Here is a 15,660-nt window from a genome sequence, read left to right on the forward strand (position 1 = left end):
GTTTGTTAGTTTGTTGATTGTGCTGTAATTTGGCAAATTACTTCGTAATCGACAGATACTGGTTTATTTGGGCCCATTTAAATGTACTTCCCCCCCCCCTCAGTTCATTGCAGGACAACTGCTTGGCCTGACACCCCACAGCTCAGTCCTGGGAGACGGGCAAAGCCCCCTCCTCCCCAGCGAAGTGCTTGGGGGCAGTTAGATGGAAAAAATGGAAGGTGCCCAGTATTTATAGGATATTCTGGGCTGGCAACTGGCCAACCAGTGCCCAGAACATGGGAAGGTTGGATGAAACATGCATTTGTTAAATAGAATGGAATTTTCAAAATGGTGCCCAGTCAAATGTCTAAAGCCAAAGGCTTCATCTTACCACTTTTCCAGATTGCTCTGAGGACGCAAACTTGCATAAGTCAGTTACTTACCTGGTATATATCAGTCCACAAGCCATGTCTTAACCACTAGGGCCACTGTACACACGCACATCCCCTTCTACTTAGGGCACTAGCAACTAAAATGAGATCCTTAGTTGTGCAAACAGGACCTTCTCTGAATTATTCTAATAGTTGACTCCTAGGCAATTGCGTACTTTTCTATGGGACCGTCCCTAACCTGGCTTTCCAATGGTGCCCCCCATCATTGCTGTAGCTAGAGCCCATCTACCCACCTTGCTGCTGCTTCTCCTTTTTTCTTTCCAATTTTTGTTAAGAGTTCACAATGCAGACAGGTGTCCTTGTCTCAACACCAGATTTGATCATTTAACACACTAATTATTTTTAGGCTCACACAATACTATGAACCTTGAACTAATGCAGCAGCTGGACTCTTACCATATGCCTCATCCTCAAAGCCCCACCTAATAAAATTACCAAAACTTCACACTATGCAAACACAACATATTGTGCCCTTCATTGGTCCACTGAAGCTAGGCAAACCTTTGGAGCACACAGGCGCAAACGTAGCTCCTTAAAAGTTAATTGCACTCCTGCCTGTTCCAGATCACACCCTGGTCTTGAATCCGAGGCTCCCTGCAGCTTTGGGACTTGAGCATGAAGAACTGAAGGCCAAGGAAAGCATCCACTCCACCTCCAATCAGCAGCGGTGAATACCCAGGTTTGCCCCAAGTCGTGGGGTGCTTCCCCTGACGGGTACCAGGGGGAGGACCAGAAGTGGTGCTGTATACAGCGAATGGTAGCGTTCTGGTCAGCTGCAACTTTAGTGATGGGCGAGATGTTTTGTGAAGCGATGGGGCTTCCTGAAAGCTGTCCCTTTTAGTCTGCCAATTCCTCTCTGCCCCAGTGGATCGGAACAAGGCCTTTGAGCAAGGATAGCTCGCAAACGGGACCAGCACCAGAGGGTGTGTTTATGCCCACGCCATTTGCAACTGGTAAACGATTAAAGGGACCAACAAGGACTCAGCTGAAACCTGCCTGGCTTGAGTCAATCTTCTGGATGCAGAGCAGCGGGTTCAGCCCGCTGCTCTCTGGCTCTGGGAGGCCGCATGACCCCTGGCAAACCTACAGCGTGATTCAATCACCCATTCCACCACTTGAGGAGAGCCGTGCCCCTAGGGCAAGAAATCCTGTGGGCATTCAAGGTGTTGGGTAAAAGCTCTGGAAAACCCATTTTATGCCCTCTTGGCCCATCACTCTTGCAAGACATAGCAGGAGCAGCCCAGGCAGTGCCCTCAGCAGGGCCCTGCCTTGCCCTGGGCGACACACTCCCTCCATTGCCCGGACTGCCCAGAATGGGCTCGGAGCCCCCCTTGGACACAGAAGCCCCAGGCCTCGTTATCGGGACTCTGCGCAGGGCTGCTGGTTGAGAGGCTTCCTGTGCCCCAAGCGAAAGAGGGCTTGGAACTGGAGCCAGCGTGGCCCACAGAGGCAGCACCCTGCTCTGCTGGCGCATCCTTCTCCTTGCCCTGCTTGATGGGGTCTCGGCATGTTTGGTAAAACCAGGGATTAAGAAATGGTGTCCTAGAAGTCCAAAAGCGTCTTCAGTGATGGGTTTTCCAGGAAATAACTAGCCTAAGGAAGGTGCCAGCCATTTTAGCAAGGCCAAATCTCTCTCTCTCTCTCGGGGGGGGGGGGGGGGGAAGAGAGGCTTCCATGGGATCAAGGAAACTGCCTTTTCACACAGGTATGTATTTTGTAACTGCCCCCGGGCGGAACTTGGGGGCACATGCCCTGGGCCCTCCCAGCGTTGCTCTGGCAAGAGGTGAAGCGCTTGGCTTGATGCTGGGTGACGGCTGAGAGGTTCCCCCCGTTTGAAAGGCTTGTGCAGAGAGGGCGCCGAGGTGCAGAATCTTTACACAGTATTTTATTTATCCAACAGACTTGCTGCTCAGTCCAAAGGGGAATCCCAAATGATACAGGTCAGACCAGAGGTATGTGATAAGGCATTCACAGACAAAAAGAAGAGCCAAAGCACTGAAGGAAAATGTTTCTGAGTGTATGTAAAATTACCACACAATCCCTCCAATATTTACTAGCCCGGGGCCGAAAGAAATGAACAAGGTGTAAGTTGAGATGAACACTGGAAGGAAGCAGCTGCTGAGAAAGTCGGAGGGCGAAAGAAAGGAGGTGGGAGGGGGGACGGGGGGGGTGGGGGGGGAACACGGCTCGTTTTTCGAAGAGGTGCTCTAGCTCAACCTGACCCGCTGTTGCTTGCTTAGAGGGTGGAAGCATCGCCTCAAGCTGCCACTGCCAAAGCAGGTACAACCTTCAGGGTGGTGGAAGGTGCTCTGTGTCCAGCCACAAATTTAGACTCCCAAATCCTGGCTGAGGCCATCTAATGAAATTACAGCCACCGACTCTCCTCCATAAACTCTGCTTCTCCTGCTACTTGTTCTGCCTGCACCTCTTGCTGAATAGGGACCAGGGTAAAGTAGCAGTAGTATTTGGCATCATTTTAATTTAGGGTTGTTTTATTTAAGTTTAATGTTAATTCCATGCTGTGTTTCAGTAAGAACAATACAGATCCTGTATCTGTGGCTCCAGTCAGATATCCAGTAGTACAAATTAGCTTCAAGTTACACATACTGAACAAAAGAGGTTGAGCTAGCAAAGAGGGCAGGGAAGAGGGAGAGAACAATATTTAACACACATGCAGGCTTTCCAACGCCACCTTCAATGCTCACCTGCTTGGAGGGAAAGTAAAGAGAAGGCAAGAATGAGCAGCCACGGATGGTGAACCGTTACCAGCATCCATCACCTCAGCGGTTTTGAATTTTCGTTTTGTTTTACAGCAAAACCATTACAAGAACTGTTCCAATGAAACCTGTAACTTCAAGCTAAACGCCCAATTTTAAACACTGGTATAAAATTGTTTAAACAATTATAAAAAATGAAAAATGCCACCATCTGCACTTCACAGTGCAAAATACTTCCGCTAGAATTCTAATGGCTTCCAGATGTTACCTCCAACTGACAGAAGACACACAGGAATTCAGAAAAAGCCTCCATGCAGCCAGTCCGGTTAGTGTCTTAAAGAAACTGAAAGCTGGCACCAGTAAAATCCACAGACATTCACTCTTGCCTTTTAAAGAACTTTTCAACTGTGTAAAAAAAAAAAAAAAAAAAAAAAAACCAACAGGGTAGGAACCTAAATTCTGGGACCCATCACAACGTCAGATAAGATGGCTCCCAGGGAGAGACTGAGGGGGGACTTTGAGGAAGGGGGGGGGGCAGAAGGGGGACAAAGATGGGGTCTTTTGTTGGCCTTGAATATCTCACTGGGTCTCGTCTTCCACATCCTGCAGCGCTTCTTTACTCTGTTCCTCACCTGGGAAGAAAAATCAGCAGAGTTAGGCCATGCCGGGGAGAGAGGCAGGCACTGCCACCTGACCTTGAAGACCCCTTGGCCGGTGCTTCTGGGAATTCCCCCTCCCTTCCCCCGTGAGCAGGGCAGTCCATACAGCCCAAGGCACAGCAGAGGCAGATGGACAGCGGAGGGGCAGTGACCATAAGGCTCCACCAAGGGAGCGATCCCCAAGAAGCGTTCTCTCCCACACGGAAACCCAGTGAGGACAAAGGAAGCAGTTCAGGGTCCACATCTCACCAGCAAGATGTTAGTTCGTCCTGCAAACCTACTCCAGTTAAGAGCAAATTCTAGTTCAGGGGTGTCAAACTGCCGGCCCGCAGGCCGGTCTCACCATACCGAAGCCGCGGCCACCCCATTGCCGGCGATGCAAAAAGAGTCGTGATATGTCGTGACACGTCATGTGACGTGGTGAGTTTGACATCCGTGTTCTAGTTACTTTACAACCCCAAATACAAGCAGCTGTGGACAAAAGCGACTCAGGATCCTTTTGACCACAGATGTTTCCATGCTTCTTGTTAATTTGGAGCCACCTGATCCAACTGAAGCATGCAACAGAGATGGGCTGCTCCACTGCATTCTGCCACCAGCAAGCTGCCTCTGGCTCTCTGCACACAAGCAAACAAGCCCCCCCTAAGGTCAGGAGACCACACGTCTAACACGGCTTGACATGCAATGGTCACATCAACCAGCAGAAAAGCTTGGCTTTCGCTATGCCAGAGTTCTTTGGACAGTTCAGGAACTGTTCTTGTGCCAGTAAAAGGGACACACACAACCTGCCCAACTTGCTGGTTCACGGGGTCCAAGAAAGGCTAAATTCAGACGAAATAGCAGGCTAAGTTGTGACTCTACCCTCATGGGATGCAATGAAAGGACTGACCATCTATGAGGGTGTAGTCAAGCATCCTGCTCTGCGTAAGATGTACTGGTGGACCTTCACTGGGGGGGGAGGGGGCGGGAGGGACAGTTGGTGCATAGCCCTGGCATGAGTCAGAGATGCAAGCATGATGCAAGCACGATTAGTGAGTGACAAGAGGGGAAAAGGTATTCTCCAGGGTCATGTTGAAGACTTACAAAGTAGAGTATTAGAAAATGAACAGGTGGAGTTCCTTTTAAGAATCTACATAATGGAAAAGGAAGGGAGAAAAATTGGAGTTAAGAAAAGGTAACCTATTGAATTTGACTATGATGATTAGAAAAAGCATCAAAAGGGGAGGAACCTCAGCCCAAATTTACTTGTTGAGCACTGAAATTGTAAGGCATCAGAAAACAGGAAAGCAAGATACACACACACATACATACAAACAAAACTAGAACAAGGACCGCTGCATTCTGCCCCCATCCCCGTCCCTCCTGGAGCCCTAAGCCTTTCAACCCTTTAGGAGGAGAGGGATTCTGCAATGGGACAGTGACCAAGACACCCAAGTCTGTCTTCTCAAGCTGTATTCCACCAGCCCGCAAGTTACAAACTCTTGCATTTCCCACAGCATCAGGTTTCTGTTGGGCAGCACAAACCAAGAACAGCAGTATCTAAACGATCATCATGCAGCTTCACCTAGAAGAGGTAATCATTTAGATGTTATCGTTCTTGGTTCTAAGGACTAGCCAGGATTCGGTGTCTAACTCGGAGACCAATTGACTGGGTACTGTCCGACCACTGAATTCAGCGGCTGGCTGACAACCTTCTAGGTTTGAAAACGGGAGGCAGCTGGAGAAAACACGTGCAGAACGGCAGAGGCTGTATAAATAAATTCTGCTGCCAAGCAACAGCGTTCTCTTTAGGTAAAAGCCGTTAGAGTTTCCTTCCAGAAGCATGATATGCACCCGCTTTCTCTGCGCTGTCTTTGCCGAGACACCCAATCATCTCTTCAAGCTCCCCCACGCCAAGAAGAGGACAAGACCAGGTACACCTGCGTCTCCCGTTGATGGAGACGGTGTTGGGAAACCAGGCTGGCTGGCTCTCATTCCACCAGGTTTGGGATGCAGAGAGAAACATTAATGTTGATGAAAGCAACTGGGGGAAAGAGAGGGGAAAAGACCAGAGCAGCATTAGTAAAGACTAGGGAGTCTGCCCTCTCTGCGGTTCGGAAGAAAGGAGAAAATGCCCGGCATTAAATTTGCAGAGTTCATACTCCTCTTGGGAGGACAGAAACGTGTGCTGGTGGCCTCAAGGTTAGATTGCACTGCAGTCCTTATTGTGAGAAAGACTTTGAAGACAGTGGGGCCAGAATGAAGCTGCATCAATCAACGGCCAGTGGAACATCCAGGGGAGGCCGCATCACCTCTGTGTCGAGCGAGCGGCACTGCTTGTTTTGCAAACCCAATTCAGGGCACTCGTCTTACATGCTTGAGACCCAAAGGAACTGCAGGACCCCAGTAGGGCGACCTTTGCGCTCCTGGGTCCTACGTGGGAACACTTTGCAGCTTAAAATCTACTTTTTTTTAGAATTTCAGACGTTGTACTGCTTTGTTTCAAAGTTTCCAAAGTGATAAATGCTTTTACATTTTTATATGCAACTGTGAACTGCCTCAAGCTATTGGAATGTCGTCAGCTAAATGTAAAAATAAACACAGCAATAAACCCTATTAGAGACGAACATGGGACACAAGACAAAAGAGGTGAAAGAACTTTATATTGTCAGTTTCCTATCGGATCAAAACTATGATCCTCACCGCTATATACGTGGGATACCAGAGCCATCTGGTGAACCTTGCAGCGCAGAAACTACATGAGAACACACACAATCCAGGAATACACAAGCACACAAAAGTTTGCGAACCTTTTAGAATCTTCAATATTTCTGCCTGAATATGACCTAAAACATGAAATATGACCTATAACATATTCTCCACACAAGTCCTAGAACTAGATAAAGAGAACCCAAACAAATGTCAAAAACATACTTGGTTCATTTATTCCCTGAAGAAAATGATCGAAAGCTACATATTGGTGGGTGGGAAAAGTGTCCCTAGGGCTACCAGTTTATTTGAAGGGGAAATTAAGAGTCGTGAGTTTCAATCGGTGGGAAGGTGATCGAGTGTTAGCGTGGGAAGCACAGAATTCTGGGCGTTCACTCTCTAAGCCTAATCTTCACGACAAGGTAGGTTGAAGTGTGTCATGGCTTATAGAATATATCAGAGTTGGAAGGGACCTTGGAGGTCTTCTAGTCCAACCCCCTGCTGCTGGGAGGAGGGGGGGCATGCATACCAGTTCCTAAAAAGAAAGGTTCACATATAAAATAGGACTGCTTTTCTCAATGAAGAAATTACCAAATTTAATGTTTTTTGTTCATTTGTTTTGACTGAGTGATCTTATCTAGTTTTAGAACTTGTGGGGAGAACTAATCACATTTTAGGTCGTCTTTATGCAGAAATATTGGAAATCCAGAAGTTTCATAAACATTTAACCATTGCTGCTGTGTTTTCCCCCGAAAGTAAGACCTACCCAGAAAATAAGCCCTAGCTTGATTTTTGGGGGTGGGCCTAATATAAGCCCTACCCCCAAAAAGAAGCCCTAGTTTTAGGGTGAGGCACACACCTAAAAATCAAGCTGGGGTAGGAGTGGGGGTGAAGCATGCCCTGAACCTGGCTTACCTTGTGGCCAGGCCTCTCTCTCCTCGCCGGCCCACCTCTTCTGCGGCGCCCCCAGGCCTGCCTTTCTCAGCCAAGAACCGAGCTATGGATTCAATCCATACCTTGCTTCTGCAAGGCCTCTGCAGCCGAAAACCAAGCTACGGATTGAATCCGTTGCTCAGTTCTCGTCTGCACAGGCCTTCCGGAAAGGCCTTTGACTGCGAAATGCAGGCCGGAGCTCCGTTCTGAGCTAAAGGAGTGAAGCTGCTCCTTCGGCCGCAGAAGAAGTGGGCTGGCCGGCCGGGGCTGTCGGTGCCGGAGGTGAGTGAAAAGACACACACACCGAAAATAAGACCTGGTGCCTCTTTTGGAGGCCAAAAACAAAAAAAGAAGAAGACCCGGTCTTATTTTTGGGGAAACACGATATTCAACTGCCAAACAACGCATTAATCATAGCCAAAATTTCAGCAATGCTCAGGAGATGAATGAATTCCAAAAGAGAAACTAGGCTGGAAGAATTTAAAATCTTTTTATCTTTTAGATACAAATACAGGGGTTGAAAATAATAATTTACATTAACCCATTCAAACTATTATGTGTTATTCTCAGGTAACAACATAGAATGCATCACACATATAAGTTATATTTTTGATGGGGTGAAAGAAATGTCACAAAGGGAGGGCTATAAAAGACACAATTCTCTGTAACAGAATGAAGTTTGAAAATAAGATCAGAAACTAGATAAGTCTGCACTAACATTTCTGTTCAATGGCTGAAGATCCTTCCCCCTACAGTACCCTTTTCTCAAATTTTGAAATTACACTGTAGGAATTTTTAAAACCCATGGCCAAACCAGGAATCGACTGCAACTCTATAAAAATAAAAATAAAGGACTCTCCATGCAGCTGGAAGTTCTTCCATGCAGCTGGAAGAACTTTGGAATTAATCAGGCAACTAGAAGGGTGGTGTGCTTTTAAGTGCCCGGCACTACATCCATGTACAAGGGTCATTCAACCAAAGAAAAGCTATGGGCACACCAGAGGGAATCCCTTGGAACACAAAATTCAAAAGTAACGTAAAAGCAGCTGAGGTAAGACTTGTGCAGGCTTAAAACCCCAAACTGGCCTGTGTTCTGCAGAGTGCACGGTTGGGTTTCTTCCCACTTTCCCTGAAGCAGTTTGCAGAATCTTCCCAAAAACAATTTATTGGCTTCTAAATACTTGGTCTAAGTCAGGCTGTGCGGACCTTAATAACAAGCCCATGGGGCTAACAGCAGCCTCAGGTGCAAGCAAGGAGGGGGGGGTGTGGGGTGGGGGAGCTTTGGTGTGCTGAAGGCCTGACCGTTCCTCTGCAAATATGCTGAAGAGGGAGCTCTTTTTCCCATCTGTGAACTGCACACCCCAATATACACTGTAAAAGGACCTCTGGGGCTGCTTCTTCTGCCAGGGGAAAAGAAGTATCTTTTATTCCACTCCCTACCCAGCCCCCGGGCTGCCTAGGCTTACGGGCCAGGGGTATGTTCCTATTCCGTGATGGTGTGTCACCCGAGGTCACAGGGGAGGCTGGGCCTGCTGGGGCTACTCACCATCACCCTGCATGTCTGAAGTCCATAGTGTCAGGTTATCACGTAACAACTGCATGATAAGTGTAGAATCCTTATAACTTTCTTCGCTCAGCGTATCCAGTTCTGCAATTGCGTCATCAAAAGCGGCTTTTGCCAACCTATAAGCAGAGGATGACCACAGTAGCAAAAGATGCCAAGGGAACCAACCGCTCCTGCTTGGTGAAGACCTCAAGCCTGGCAATAGAACAACCCCCCCCCCAGGTCACTTAAGTTTTGCAGCGGCCTCCCTTTTCAGGACCCGGCTCGGTCTCCCCTGACCATACCTGTGGAGGAGGGAACCCCTTCTTCCTCCTCCTCCGGTGCTACTCCAGAGCGATCTGAGGGCAGCCCCAGCCTGGAGTTCCCCGAGACACTCGTTCCCGGAGGGCTCTAAGAGACGCCGCTTCCTAGCTTCTCTTATTACTCTGCATGCCTCCACTTACCTGCAGGCACGATCAGGAGAATTAAGGATTTCATAGTAGAAAACGGAGAAGTTGAGGGCAAGTCCTAGGCGGATGGGATGTGTTGGAGGAAGTTCTGTCATTGCAATATCACTAGCAGCTTTATAAGCCACCAAGCTGTTCTCGGCTGCTTCCTTCCGGTCATTTCCTGTGGCGAACTCAGCGAGATACCTGTGGTAGTCCCCTTTCCTGGACAAGGGAATGAAAAGCAGTCAGGAGCAAGTCCTGGCCTTGGATGCGCAAGGAGACCTATTGCTGGAGTGGGTTTCAATCTCTTGGGGCCGCTGTTATTTCTAACTAATGGGATAAAGAGTTGAATTTTAATATTTAAAACATGCCCACCTGCTCCCGGAGATTTGTGCAGCCCCCCCTAACCTGGTGGTGTTTCAAAAACCCCAAAGATCTGGCTCTTCGCTCAAACCTTTGGCAAGTGTGACTGAAATTTCACTGGGAGTCAGGAGGCACATTAATAAATCATTACTATTGTGTTAACCAGCTATATTTGCATGGCATAATGTGAGATTCTCATGAATCATGATTTGCCAATGAAGTAAGGCTCCCACGTATGATTACTGCATTCTTGATCCCCCCCCCAACTAAATATTTTATTGCAATAAAAATAAATGAGGCAGAAGGGGGAGGGGAACCAGGGCGAGTCTGTCTGTCAACTGAAAGACCAAACTGCATTTTTTTCACCAATTATTAAGTAACCTACTCTGGGAGCATAAACTTTTAAATAATAAATAGACCTACTTAAACCTGTTTGCCCAATGTGAACATCTTTGCTCATTTCTCTCTTTGCAGGGAAAAATGAAAACCAGGACTTGGTTCAATTCTCTTCAGTTGGAAAGGCAGCACAAAGCTTATGCCATTTAATGAAAAAATAAACAGGCTGTATGTTCATGGTGAGACAATGACAGATTTCCCCAAATCCCAGCTTATGCTTCTCTTGAGGGCTAAAGTAAGAGCAACACACGAACACCCACAGAGACAGAGCAACCCCCCCCCCCAAAAAAGGACGTATTTAGGAGCTGATGGCTTATATGGGTTGAAAAACAGATACGTGATGTAAAGAACAAGGGAATTTTTTTTTTATTCTTTGTCCTTTGCTTCTCCATCCTGCTTGTTTTCCTGCCTAGCCAGATGCAAGCTCTGCCCATTTCCTTACCTCCATGGGTGTTCAATATCTCTATCATGGTGGGGAAGGAATCAGTTTTCATCATTCGGATTTGTTTTTTAAGACAGAGAGGGTTTCTACAAATAAGCAGTTTAGTTAAGGCACACACTCTCTTCCACACACACTATGCCTGCAACCTGGTACCTACATTTTATAATAGAAAACCTTCGATTCACCAGTATTGGCTGCTGGAATGAGGTGTTTGTCCAGTACGTCCAGAATATCACAACAGATTAGTTTCAATTCAGTCTCAACCTTGGAAGGGGGAAAAAAAAGCTTTTTTCAGAGAACTTAGGGTTTAATCAAAGCATTTGAACCTGAATTCAACCAACAACATATGAGGAAGAGAAAAAGAACTGCCAGTCAACTTATGCCCAATGCATTTTCCTGCCTCTCAGAGAATGCCCTCCGCCCTGCTGATCTAGTCACAACAGCCGGCGGCTCCAGCATTAGGCGGCTGACCTAAACAACCCCTGCCCCACAGCAGCACCTATGGGAGAGGGTGGGGAAACTAGATAGGGACATCTTTTCTCTATACACTATTAAAACTTCCACAATTTTAAGTGTGTGAAATTTTTGAACCAAAATATCTCAAATGGGCCAACTTACAGAATGTGTCCACAATCTGGGGCCAATGACTTCCTTGGAACTGAAATCTGGCAAACTTTATAAAACATTTTACGACATAAAATGATCATAAAACAATTTATGACATACAAAATGCCATAAAAATGTCCTGTACTATACAGTTCAACAGGGCTATTTTCAAAGCACATCCATCTCTGAGTGTATCCCAGCTTTTCAAGCGAAGGCGGTACAATCTGTCACTGTGGAAAAAAGCGTTGAGGAATCTGGTAAGGAAATATCTCTGAAAGGAATCACGGGTTGTCTAATCTTTCCATTTTGGACCTGCTGCCGTGACACCCCGTTCTCTGCTCCAATGGACAACAGGGGTGCTTCTTGACCAGCTGGTTTCTCTTGTACCAAAGCCAGGGCTCTGAGAAAGCAGTGGTCGGGGGTTTATTCCTGAGCGCCGAGATTTCACCAGATGGCATGTTCAGGTGGCATACTGATCCCAACATGCAAAGGTGCCACAACCCTGGTCAAGTATTCCCAGCTAATCTTCCCTGATACCCTGAGCAGAAGAGCAGGGCAGCCTGAGGTGAGGCAGCTCAGAGAGTGAGATCTAGCCTGTTCCAGTGAGGGACTGCCCATCCCAAAAATCACATCCGCATGGATATGCTACATCCCCACCAAACGATGAATTCAGCTGCTGGGAGTAATCAGCCTAATCTTTTTCTATCAGGAACTGAAGATAGTTAAAACTCCTAAATATCTGGAAAACCTTTGAGGAGGGTGCACATACACACTGTTTGTCAAGGCACGCAGCTCTATTGCCCTAACATAGACCTCTGCTTTCCTCTCCTTTCAGAGAAAGAAAACTGAGATTTTGCCTCAAAATCAAATCCAGGGAGCCCCTCATCAGATTCCAAAGCCAAGAGGCCTTGACTCTTAACCCTACAAAGGTGTGTGTACATACACGCACACAAGCTTGAAGGACCTCTGCAAAGCCTAAGTGATCGTGGCAGCTGGCAGTGCAAACCACTCCCTCCCAAGGCTGAACCATCTCAACATGGAAAACTGCATTATTTAGGATAATTAAAAAACGACTAAGGAAAATACTGCCAATATTGTTAGGGTCCTGATTGAGGCTTAAATTATATGACTAAAAAAATTCAGATATATTTGTGTAGTTCAACAGTTTCTCATTAGCATGTTTAGAGGCATTCTTGTGAAAACAAGGACTGAGGAGAGGCAAGGAAGCGGAGAACAGCAGCTATTATGTGCGTTTCAGTTCTGAGTTTCCTGGAATCATTTATCCATCCTCTGCTCCAAAGCAAGAACTGATATTAATGGGCCATTTTTGCTTGACTCAGCAAACGGAGTGCAATTGTTTAGAATCTTTCCTTCAGTGCCATATAACATTTTTTTTAGGATTACAGAACTTAAGTCCAGTTCAGACAGAGGAAGTGTACAAAGAACCTATCAATAGCATGAGAAACTATATAATTCTAAATATCTCAGGTTTCTATGCAAGGCCCCCAAAACCTCATATATTGAGAATCTGCCTTACAACAATGAAGACGTCCCACTTCCTGAATCTATTTTAAGAATCTGGGATTGCCTCCTTCCCCAAGGAATAATGGTTACCTCTCCTAAGCCAACCCAGTATCTGAAATGGAACTTAAATTCCATTTATAAACAAGCAAAACCTATGAAATAATGTTAGTGTGGACTGCTCTTCTTCTTCTTCTTCTTCTTCAAGAGGCATCCTTCCATTTCTGTCCCGCCCTCAACAGTTATTCTGTAGCCAGGAAACATGTTCAAGTGAAGGGAGTAGTTCAGTTTCACCCGCACACAGAGCCATGCTCAAAGGTCTCCAGTAAGTAACGCACGCACCAGACCGCTGAAAAGAGGATACACGTCTGAGGCACGCTGCAATGCCTCCAGACAGACTCTACCGCTCCCTTTCGTGGCAATCCATGCCTGCCTTCAGAAACAGAGCTATTCAGCCCACTGGAAGGAAGGAAGGAAGAGCTGTGCCAGAATGCCACAAGAACTACAAATGCTGTGGTCCACACACACGTCCAGGACAGTGGAGGGGAAAGGGATAAAAAGACACTGTCAAAGCAGATGTCGCTGCTACACAAACCTTGCAAAACAAAGCACAGCCACTTCCAAGCACGGTTCGGGGGGGCTGAGGAAGCGCAACTGCAGCACTCACCATTTGCCGATACTCCCGGATCATCTTCAGTTTGTCTTCCCCACCTTTGTTCTCTTCCTTCTGCTCAATGCTGCTGATTATTCTCCAGGAGGCTCTTCTGGCACCAATCACATTTTTATACGCAACAGACAGCAAATTTCTTTCCTCGACTGTCAGCTCCACATCCATTCCAGCCACTTTCTTCATTGATTCAACCATTTCTAAAATATATATACACAACATACAGGCTTACGTGTCAGGCTTCTCGTACCAAATATGGGAATAAACTTTACAGTCATCCAAAAATTAAACCAACATTGACAGCTCAAACCCAGAAACTTATCCTGAGCAACCAGGGACTATGACTGTCAGACAGATCAGGCTGCAGCACCAACAGGCCTCCGTGGAGCAAAGGTAAATGCAAGCAGCAAAACTCTTTTGTGAGACAGTTTAACCGAAGCCTTCTGAAGCATCAATGCCACAGAGCAATGCGGAGCAGCCCGGAAGGCAAAGCTGCAGCCGTGGCAACTGGAGCCGTGAGTGGCTGAGATCCCAAATGCAGCCAGCTCCACTGATTGCTTCTTGCAAATTCTTGCTATCAGCTATAGAATGTCTCCCCTGTACAGTAGCATGAAGAAATGGGATTATGCTACAGGGAAGTAAGGAGGACACAGAAGGGAACCTCCCGACACAAGAGAAGGGTTGCTTCTCAGATGCCCTTGGATTCGTATCAAGCCATGAGCATTTCCCTTGCCCATCCCACTAGAGCAATCTGGCCCTCTGGGACAGAGCTAGCTAGCCTTCAAGCTTATTCAAAAGGACCAGTCAAGATGATCACCCACGCGTGTGCTTTCCAGCCATACTTCATCCCATACAGTTTGGGCACGAATCAGTCAGTATTTTTAAATTGTCATTATTAGATTATTATCCTGCCTTTTTCATATTTAATTCAAGGCAGTGAAAATACCTAATACATAATAACATGGCCTGGACACCTGGCTTGGCAGTAGGACAGCTGAAAGGGATTTGGGTGTCCTTATTCATCACAAGTTACCTACAAGCCAGCAATGGGATGCATTAACTGAAGCAGGTTCCAGATTACGAACAGTGACTGTCCCCTTCTACTCTGCCCTGGACAGACCCCATCTGGGGTCCTGGATCTAGCTTTATGAACTATGGTTCAAAAAGGATACCAAGAAATTAAGTGTTTGGAGGATGACAATCAAGGTAGTGAGAGGAACAGTTACAAATGCTAGTTATCTAGCCCACAGAAGAGAAAACTGAAGGGAGACATAATAGCAGTTGTGGAACATCTGAGATGCAGTGGAGTGATTCTTTGTTGCCCCAGGACCAAAAGCAATGGGTTCAATTTAAAGGAAATACATTCAGGCAAGATGTTAGGAGAAATTTCTGGGTTGCATGAACTATGTCAGTCAGTGGAAGACTGCCACAGGAAGCGGCAAGTTCTCATTCAATCGGCGTCTTCAGAAGATGACTGCTCATCTGCCAAGGATGTCTTGGTGGGTCCTGTGCTGATCAAGGGGCTGGATGTGATGCGTCCAAGGTGCTTAACAAGTTCATCTCTCATATGCACCTGCCTGGATCCCTAAACAATTTTAGGAGTCTGTCTGCCAATATTTTGATACTTTTCATTGAGACCCCATTCATGATATGCCCTCTTCTAAGAACCTAACCCAACACAGAACAGCACCAGGTAAAGCCATTCCACCTCTCCCACGTATTGCAGAATTTAAATAATAAAGTAAGCCCTTCTGATATCTAGAGAGCCACTTCAACATCTGAGTGATGCAAAATACCTAGGTTTAGGAGTATAGGAAGGATTCTGATTTTGTCCATTAAAATGTGTTTTCAAAATATGTCTTTAATCCCATTTTACAACTGTCAGCATTTTACAATTCATCAATACTTTAGATGGGAAGCACATGCAAACCACAGCAGCAGTATTCAGTATTTAGTATTCAGGGATTCCAAAATCCATAAAGGATTCTGATCCCTTCCTGGCTTAGGTCCAAAGCATGGGAATAACTGTTCTTATTTTCATACTTTATTGTTGTGTTTACAATTAGTAGTGTTGATTTTATTATAATACTCTTTTTTAGGTCTATGCCCAGAGAATATGTGCCCTGGGTGGACCCGACATACCCATGTGGCACTTGAGGGGAGCGGACAGGAACACCAGGAGGTGTGGCGCTTTTGCACTGTGCTTTTGCTTGTTCCCATGTACGTTGCAAAGTGGGGGTGGGGG

At 46.5% G+C, this 15,660-nt stretch overlaps 1 protein-coding gene across 1 annotated transcript in view; it reads right to left on the reverse strand.

Moving 5' to 3' along the window:
* Positions 1 to 3,686: 3,686 nt before the first annotated feature.
* The window catches only part of YWHAE (tyrosine 3-monooxygenase/tryptophan 5-monooxygenase activation protein epsilon), a 12,694-nt gene continuing 720 nt past the window's right edge, over positions 3,687 to 15,660 (reverse strand). Inside the window, exons 2-6 of the mRNA XM_015818340.1 lie at positions 13,416 to 13,615; positions 10,779 to 10,885; positions 9,436 to 9,642; positions 8,975 to 9,111; positions 3,687 to 3,780 (exon numbers count right to left, since the gene is read on the reverse strand). Coding sequence (XP_015673826.1) covers positions 3,728 to 3,780; positions 8,975 to 9,111; positions 9,436 to 9,642; positions 10,779 to 10,885; positions 13,416 to 13,615 — 704 coding nt within the window. The 3' untranslated portion in view covers positions 3,687 to 3,727. The remainder of the gene's footprint in view (positions 3,781 to 8,974; positions 9,112 to 9,435; positions 9,643 to 10,778; positions 10,886 to 13,415; positions 13,616 to 15,660) is intronic.

This window comes from Protobothrops mucrosquamatus, unplaced genomic scaffold, assembly GCF_001527695.2.
Source record: "Protobothrops mucrosquamatus isolate PMUCROS unplaced genomic scaffold, P.Mucros_1.0 scaffold721, whole genome shotgun sequence".
NCBI lineage: Eukaryota > Metazoa > Chordata > Lepidosauria > Squamata > Viperidae > Protobothrops > Protobothrops mucrosquamatus.